The 9,404-nt window shown below is 32.1% G+C and overlaps 1 protein-coding gene across 1 annotated transcript; it reads left to right on the top strand.

Moving 5' to 3' along the window:
* The first annotated feature begins 1,996 nt into the window (after positions 1-1,996).
* Positions 1,997-4,070, top strand: LOC133308889 (uncharacterized). Its single transcript, XM_061509623.1, has 3 exons — positions 1,997-2,858; positions 2,966-3,158; positions 3,282-4,070. Exons 1-3 carry the CDS (start codon positions 2,478-2,480, stop codon positions 3,857-3,859), a joined length of 1,152 nt encoding a protein of 383 aa, XP_061365607.1. The 5' UTR covers positions 1,997-2,477; the 3' UTR covers positions 3,860-4,070.
* Positions 4,071-9,404: the final 5,334 nt, after the last annotated feature.

The raw sequence follows: 9,404 nt of genomic DNA, 5'->3' as shown, positions 1-9,404 counted from the left end.
CCCAGTCTACTACGGACCTTTTCCACAATATATTGACAATAATGTTTCGTGGCCCTGCCATACACCATCCAAGCACCTAAATATCGCCCTATATTATGAACCCTTTTAAATCCACTTTTAACTTTCAACAAAGATTCCAACTCCTCAGGGGTATTAGGTGAAAAATAAATACTCATCTTCGCAATGCTCAACCTCAAGCCCAAAGTCTCCTCAAACAACAAGAGGCATTTTAGAACAATATCCATCTGATCCTCCCTCGCCTCAGTAAATAACAATAGATCATCAACAAACATTAAATGAGATATTGGGGGGGGAGGTGTCATCTTTCCCTACCTTGATAGACTTCCAAAGACCTTCTAAAATAGTTGTGCATATGATATGAGATAGCTTGTCCATGACCAAAGTGAACAAATACGGGGATAAAGGATCTCCTTGCCTTAGAAAACGGGCAGGTTTAAATGGATTCATCTTTCCTCTGTTCCAAAGAATTTTATAGACGAAAAAGATACAGCCTCCATTATTAAACCAATTAGCAGAATCGACAGGCCTACCTCAAATAAGACATTTTTCAGAAAATTCCAATTCAATCTGTCGTAAGCCTTTTTCAAATCAACTTTGATAGCCATAAATTTTCTCCCTTTCATTCTATGCATACTATGTACTAACTCTTTCGCAATAACTATGTTATCATGAATCTGCCAATTAGGAACAAAACTAGCCTGATATGGAAAAATTACATTTTTCATAATGGATTCCTGTCGTTTGACAATGATTTTAGATATTTGCTTGTACATGATAGAACATAGAGATATTGGTTGGAATTGAGATATTATTTTTATTTTTATTTTTTTTGGTAAACTGAGATATTATTATTTAACTATATATATGTGTGCGGAGTGTGATATAATTTTATGATTTCAATATAGTTTCTTGTTAGAATAATATTATTATTTAACTATGTTTGTGTGAGTACATTATTAAAAGTTAAAATTTTCAAATTATAAAAATAAAAATTAATCTTGTAATTATTTTTCTAGTATATAATTAGGATAACTATCGATTAAACATTCATCATTCTTTTTATATGTTATCAATTTCTCATCCATATTTTTATATAATAATAAAGAGTAGGGCTATATTGATAAAAAAAAAATTACAAACTACAATATGTCTGACCAGTAATACTCTACTCAAGAATGTATTACCGATCAGACATATTGTAGTTTGTAAACAAAAAGTTTATAAATAACTTACCAAAAAAAAAAGTTTATAAATATAACTTTCTCCAATAATATATATACTCACAATATATGTTAAACCGATTTTAAATAATTCCAAAATACTATGACGACATTAAGCAGCGAAACAAAACCAGAATGAAAATTTTCTGTTTAGAAGAGGGGGATTTTATTTATTATTAATTAATTTTTTGCTTATTTTTTTTTCAATAAAGAATATATTTTATCAGATGCAGAGTATTAGTAGTTCTAAGTTTTAACCAAACTTTTTTTTTAATGAATATATATTATCCGAGTAACATGATTGATTTTTGGATAGGTTCAAGATATTATATATAAAAAAATTGATTAGTCGTTGGGCATAGATCTACCTACACGTGTCCAAAACTTTAGGCGCACACATCTTTAACAGCATGGACCTCGAACACACGCCATTAAGGTCTCCATCTCCCCTCTCCTACGCATCATTTTCTTTTTTCTCTTTTTGTTTCATTCCAAACTTAAAACTTCAAATAATTGATAAAAATTAAAAAATATTAAGCGATATAATATTCCATCAATCGTAGCTAAAAGCAATCATTTTGGACACGCGTCACCAAGTAAATGCCAAGTTGAAGAGCCTTTGGTGCAAGCCAGGTGAGGATAGGAAAGCTATGATGTCCAAATGTTTGATGCCACGTGGCATGGAGTCCCAGTCAGCAGCTACTTCCCTTTATAAAACTCAAACTCACCCAGCAACCTAATCCAGAACGCTCCCTTGGACAGAAAAACCGAAGAAACAAAAATCACAAAAACCTCTTTTTCTTTTTATTTTTCTCCACCGCCGGAGAAATGAAACCTCCGGCGACCCTAACTTCCCCGTTGATGAAGAATGCTCGTATCTCCGATCACCGCCGACACTTTTTCCACGAAAACCTTCAATTAGAAATCTTCACTCCCTTAGCCTAGAAGAAATTCGTACACATGAACTTTACATATTATTAATTTTGTTTTTTCGTTTTTTCATATTTCTTCGCTTTTCGGTGGAGAACATGCCAAATCTGTGAGTTATTATCTGGTGTAGCGTAGGGAAACGATGAATGTGTGTTGTCAGTGTTTGACTGCGTTGTGATATTGACTTGTGACTGTGTTGAGTGAGTGAAATTCGAAGCTCTGAAAATGGAGCAGAACTGAGAGAGAGAGAGAGAGAGAGAGAGAGAGAGAGAGAGAGAGAAATTTGAATTAGTTGTTGCCAAAGGTATGGCTCCGATGAAGATCCAACCTATTGATATTGATTCAGAGAGAGTGAAGGAAGCGGCGGCGGCGGTGGTGGTTCGAAACGAGTCGGTGTTGAAGTCGCGGTTAAGAAGGTTGTTCGTGTTCGAACGGCAGTTTCCGAGAAACAACAAAGACGGAGGAGGAGGAGGAGGAGGAGGAGGAGGAGGAACGGAGTTCGAGCCAAGCTCTGTTTGCTTGGCGAAAATGGTGCAGAATTTCATGGAGGAGCAGCCACCGGCACCGCCGCAAAAATGCGGTCGCAACCGCTGCAATTGCTTCAACGCCAACAGCTCCGACGAGGACGATTTCGACCTCTTCGGAAATGGAGCTGAATCAATCACCGATTCCACCGACTTGCTCAAGGTAAATGCCGCAAACACAAACAAATGCTAACTTCATCATAAAAATTAATTGATTAACTAATTAATTTATAATTTGTGTTTTTTTTTTTTTTTTTTTTTTTTTTGCAGAGCTTGATTCCTTGCGCGAGTGTTGGAGAGAGGAACCTCTTAGCTGAAGCATCGAAGATTGTTGAGAAGAACGGTAAAGTGTATAAGCGAAAAGAAGATCTGAGAAAGATTGTCGCTGATGGTCTTTCATCTCTCGGCTACGATTCTACTCTCTACAAATCCAAATGGGAGAAAACCTCTTCTTACCCCGCTGGTACACACCAATTTTCACTTTTCGCTCGAGATTTTTAGTTTCGATTTTCGACTGGAACATGGAAAATTGAAAATGGAAATTGACTGAATCGAAAATCTTCGTGTTTGGATTTGGATTGTTTAGGTGAATATGAATTCATCGATGCGATTGTGGAAGGGGAGAGAGTGATAATAGACATCGATTTTCGATCCGAGTTTGATATCGCACGATCCACGGGGACCTACAAGGCGATCCTTCAATCGCTGCCGTTCATCTTCGTCGGGAAATCAGAGCGGTTAGTGCAAATCGTGTCGATCGTGTCGGAGGCGGCGAAGCAGAGCTTGAAGAAGAAAGGGATGCCGGTTCCGCCGTGGAGGAAGGTCGATTACATGCTCGCAAAGTGGCTCTCACCTTCTGCCGCTGCCGCTAGGGAAAAGCCTAAGCAACCCCCGTCCTACTCCGTCAAAGTCTCCGTCCAGCCGGAAACCCTGTCCTCGACGGGGGACGGCGATGCGACTACGGATAGCGATTGTGGTGAGTTGGAGCTGATTTTCGGCGAGAAAATGTCGCTGCCGGAGCCAGAGGTTGATTCCGCCGGAAAGAAGGCGGAGTCGGCGGTGGTGACACCAGCGTGGCAGCCGCCGGCGGTGAAACCGAAGAGTGTTGAGAGAGGGGCCAAGGTCGTGACCGGATTAGCCTCTCTCCTCAAGGATAAACCATAGAACAAAATTTTGTTTTTTATTTTCCTTTTTTAAAAATGTGAATTAAAAATTAAAAATATAAAGAGAAAATTTCGGATATAGTTCTCTCTTTTTTTCTTTCAAGTATTTTTGTTTTCCCTCCTTTGTTTTTTTGTTCGTAAGGGGAACTCTGTAAGAAGCTTTTTTTTTTGTTTTTCTTTTTTTGGGGGACAATGTAAGAAGCAACTATATATTCCCTGTATTAAAATAAAATAAAATATTCAGAATATTGTAATAATAATATGTCGAAACTCTAAAGTTGATAAAAACTGGAAAAAAAAAAAACACCTGAGGTTACATTACATGCATCATGCATGGCTGAGAGATTCTTTTGCTTCGATTTCCCAACTGTCAGTACTCTGATTCTGCCATGATCAGGATTTTCTTTTTTATGATTTTGAATGGTAATTTACCTTTTTTCTTAATTTACTATTATTATTTTCGTGAGGGTTGGTTTGATTGATAATTGAGAAAGTGCATTGATAAGTTACACCTCGCAACTTACATTTTTTTTAGGAGTTGAGGAGTTACAACTTACAACGACATGGTCCCTTGAAAGGAGACAAAGTAGGATGGAACTTTTCTTTCATAATTTTTCTCATCTTTTCATGTACATCACATTAATCACTTGAAACTAATAATTCTCTTTTTATTTTTCTATTTCCATTTTAATATCATACTGTGGAGTACTCAAATATAAAGAAGGATAGCACCTTTTAAGTATGCAAATTTAATAAATTTTATTTTTTATGGAAAAAACTTAATATGATTATACAAAATAAATTTGGATAAAAAAGATTATGTAATACGGTATGGTGAGGACTGAGGAGTGATCAAAACGCAGAATATGAAGCTGAAGAGGAAGGAAGAGAATTGAGGAAGAAACCGCTTGATAAAGAAAGAAGAGAAAAAGGAAAAGCTATTATTGGCATAAAAAATAGATTTCTTTTGTTCTTATTTTATCTTAAAAACTTTTGGAATGCTGCAAAAGTAAAAGATAAAAAGTGAAAAAGTGAAAATCTCTTTTTTTTTTTTGTAAACAAAAGTGAAAATCTCTAATCCTACTTTCACTCACCAAACCCTAAGCCCCAGAAAATGAACCTGACAGAATATGCCTAATTTTATTAGTTTATGGTACTGTATTGTTGATTTTTCGAATATATAATAATGGAACAATTTTTAACCTCGATAGTAAAAATAAACACGTGGCAGTATATCATGGAATTCACAGACTCCAGTAAAAAAATAAATCAGATCAGGAGAACAGTTAATTTGACTGATTAGAAAATTGACTGGGTTGGTCAGGGTTTTCACGTGGTTACTTGGGCTTGGTAAAATGGCACAAAATCACAAATGGTTATAACCAGTGTTTGACCCGGTTTGAACGCACCAAATCGGATTCATGTTAAATTATGTAAAACATATACAATTTGAGAATAAGAAAGGCTTACTACTAGGCTTAATTGTAAAACATTGATTATAATAATGAGATTAATATTTCAGAAAATAATTTTATCTATTATACAAACATAAAAATGTCTAAGACTTTTTTTTTCTCTTTTTTCCATATGGGTTCCACGTACTTTAATATATATAGAAAATAAAATTATCTCTTACAACATAAGAAACATTAATTTTTATAACAATATTTTATATTTTTTCAACCTTTTTTTTGGCTCCAGCTCTATGCCCAATCTGGTGCTGTATAATTTTTTCATGCCAAATATTCTTATATGTGTGCTTAGAGGAGTTGTCCATAGCTTAGACTAGACAATGACTTATTAATATTTTTCTGAGTGATGTGCTCTATATCACTTTTGAAAAATATATCATTTTATGGAAATTTTCTATATATAATAAAGTTATACAAAGAGAAAAATGAATACAAAAATTAGATAATATCTCATAAATGTTAATAAGATTTCAATTTTTATTTTATAACTTCTACATCTATTTTTTTTTCTTTAAGAGAGTTTATTACATAAAAGTTTCTTGGATTATAAATAATTTGCTTCTTAATAGGAATATGGAAACCTAAATAGTTCACAATCATTGTAGTGGGGCCCTTTAATCTATTTTGATGTTATGCAACATTGCAACGTATAGGACAATATTCTTGGAAGTAAACATTTTAAAAAATTACTAATTTTGCAACTCATTTATAAAAGGAGTAGGGTCCATCACCAGAACAAAAAATATAGGTCTCTCTCCTCTTAAATAAATTTAAACATACTTAAGAAAAAGAAGTTATTTGTATTAAACTTTGTAATAATAAATAATGAAAAATAATAATAGCCTCATGAAAGCAACCCCACGCCTAACCTTTAATTATAGTAAAGTTCTGTTTTTTAAGTTTAATGTTGTTTATTGCCCTATTGATAGGGAGATATTGCTTAGGCTGTGCATATTTGGTTTTCACGGATCTTGTCCAATCCACACGAAAACTAACATGTGCTTCATGAGCTCATCCCCATGGTAAACACTAGTGGGGCTATTCATATTGGCCCTTCGATATTGTTCTTTGTTCTTTTGATGAACATGATCTAGATTGTGATATATTTACGTGTGTAATAATTTTCTCATGTAATAAGAGATAAGTTTTTTTATGTTGAGAGATAAATAAAATAGAATTTATCAATTTTTTAAATAAGAAAAAAAAAAAGAGACATATTTTTTATTATGTGTGTAACATAAGAAAATAATATCATATAACATGAGAATGTAAATTTTCTTCTTATATTGTTGAATGTAAATTTATTTATTATATATATAAAAATATGTGATATTTATATTTTTTCTTTCTCTTATTTTTTTATGTGTAATATTTCTATTATGTTGCATAAGAGAAGTATTATCTCATACTCAAACAATAGTTACGAAAAAGGAAAAAGTTGAAGGAGAGAGAAAAAAGTTGAAGGTGAGAAAAAAAAAATCTTATAAGACCCATTTGAAAAATATGAGTGTAGGAGATAATAATTTTTTTATGTAACATAAGAAAAGTAATTTCCTTTTTTTATATAAACTTATATGAGCCATATAAATTTTTGGAATTTACTAATCTCCTTTAATAAAAGATAGCTTGTATCATGCGTAGAAATAAATTATGTGGGTCTCATTATTTTTTAAAATAAAAAAAGAATGGCACAATTTTGTATGCCTCAGTAGCATAAGATAAGTATCTTCTATAAAAAGAGACAATTTAAACCCTAAATTTTTATATTTATAAAAAGTAAATTTATTTTTTATAAAACGAGGTTTAAATCGCTTATTTATTAATAAAATATGAAAAAAAAAAAAAAAACAATCATGATGAAGTGTGCACCTTTATGTGGAGTGTGGCACAAATGTTGAGGAATGTACCAAATCGAGAGAGAGAAAGAGTGGGAGTTTCAGGAAAAGGAAAACAAAGTGTACAGCCTTTATCCAATGGTGATTTGACATGTCTGTTTTGTTTGGAGGAGTCAGTCAGAACTTTAACTGAGGAGTGAGAGTATTTTCATTGTGTATTGCTATTTGATATGATAATGATCCACTCTGACATGGACCCTATGTAATTATGTTTTAGCTGACATGTCTTCCTCTTCTCGTAGGTTTTTTAACCCTTCCAGTTGAAAAAACTTGAAACATACCACAGTTTTAATTCTTTTAACATATTATTTACGTGAAATGTATTTATTATATAACAATAATAAAATTTGTTTTTATGCACAAATAAAAAGATGTGGGATTCATAATTTTTTCTTTTATCTTTTCTCAACTCATTTTTTTTCTTTTTTTTTATGTCTCTGCACAATCGAACAGTATTTTTCATGTAACATTATACATGTATAACTCATTATTTATTCATGTAATGTAAGTAAAATATGCAAGAGAAATATGCATAATTTGTATAAAATCCAAAAAATATTTATCATGTATTATCCCCTACAAGACACATATTAGAGTTGTGCGTGACTTGAACACATATAATTAGTATGTACATCTTCTATTGCGTGGATTGTTTCACAAGTTATGGGTAAGGATAATACACAACTTAAATGTATACGTTCTTATACACGTTTTACTTCTATTAAATGATTAAATAATTTGCCAAGATAATTAAAGTGATCATATGTTTCATTTTTTGCAACGAGGTGATCAAAAAGCCCTTCCAGCCACACATTTTTTTTTTTACTTTCTTTTATTTTTGAAGAATTTAGGGATGTGAAAAAGATTCAAATAAATAGAAGGATATTATAAATCTGAATTGCATTAAAATAATTATTTTTTTAAAATTGGTTTAATTTTTTACCCAAATCACTTTATCTATTTCCTTCGAGTTAAAAATTAAATTAAACCAATTAAAAGTGTAAAAAAAAAACCAAATAAATCAAACCAAAGTGAAAACCAAACAAACTTGCATTGTATTTTTTGAAACTAATTAAAAATTCAAATTATTTTCTCCAAATGAGCTCATGAATCGAATCAATTTTTAAAGTTAAAATAGGTTGCCTAAATCAAAACATTTTCTAGTTCGATTTAATGTGGTATAGAAAATCGAACAAATTATGTACACCCCTACAGAAAACTACCATTAATTAATTAAAGTTATCAACTCCATTGTTAAATGTTAACATAAAATGGAGAATTAATTTTAGCTTTTTAGCTTCCCTTTAATATTAGTTTAATGAAATACGCGTTACTGTGGCAAATGTCAATGAATTTTGGTCATATAATTAATGACTCTTTCAAGGTCAAATCCGCAATGTCTATGTTGACGGGGTTATCTTTAAGTTGCTTGCAATTTGTGGTTTATCCAAAGTATAAAGCAAAATAAAGGAAGAAAGCGGTATTTTAAATTCTTAAAGAAGAATGACCATTTTCATTATGTATAACACAAGCACAGAATGTGTCCTTCATATAGTTCATAATCTAGAGCCTAATTTTGGAGCTACCTTTTATTATCGCAAATCTTAGATATATAATATTGGATCATCGAGGAATCCAAACAAAATTGAAGTATACGTGATTCCATCGCAACTAGGGGTGGTAAACAATTCAGGGGCCTTTCAGGGGTTTTTGATTTAACTTGTGAAGGTCTGAGCTTATATGTCTAAAATTGGTTGTTGGAACCAAACTTAGATTTGTATAAAAGGTCGTTTAATAAAAAGGCCTCAGGATCCAATTCAAAAGTTCGGCTTTAAAACGTCTCAGACTGGCCTAGTATATTAATTTTTATTTTAATTTTTTATACTACTTCTAATAACTCTCTCTCTCTCTCTCCTCAATCCATTTCACCTCATTTTATTAGTTAAACAGACTTTTTGAATGATTTTGTTCTATATTATGCTGTTTGGATATACATTGAATTTATGAATATTTATGGAATTACTAGTGTTGTTGATTGTATATTTTATTTGAATAAATTTTTGTTGTCTTATTTTTTTAAAACGAGCTAAACAAGGCTTTTATTTTATGTAAATAAGCCAGGCCACAGGCTGATAATTATATTCATAACAAGTAACAGGCTTGGTTAGGCTGACACATT

This window comes from Gastrolobium bilobum, unplaced genomic scaffold (genome assembly GCF_033153095.1).
Source record: "Gastrolobium bilobum isolate Gb01-03AN ecotype WA unplaced genomic scaffold, APGP_CSIRO_Gbil_v1 utg13041, whole genome shotgun sequence".
Lineage (NCBI taxonomy): Eukaryota > Viridiplantae > Streptophyta > Magnoliopsida > Fabales > Fabaceae > Gastrolobium > Gastrolobium bilobum.
The sequence above is the reverse complement of the archived record's forward strand: the minus strand, read 5'-3'. Positions and strand labels throughout refer to the sequence as shown.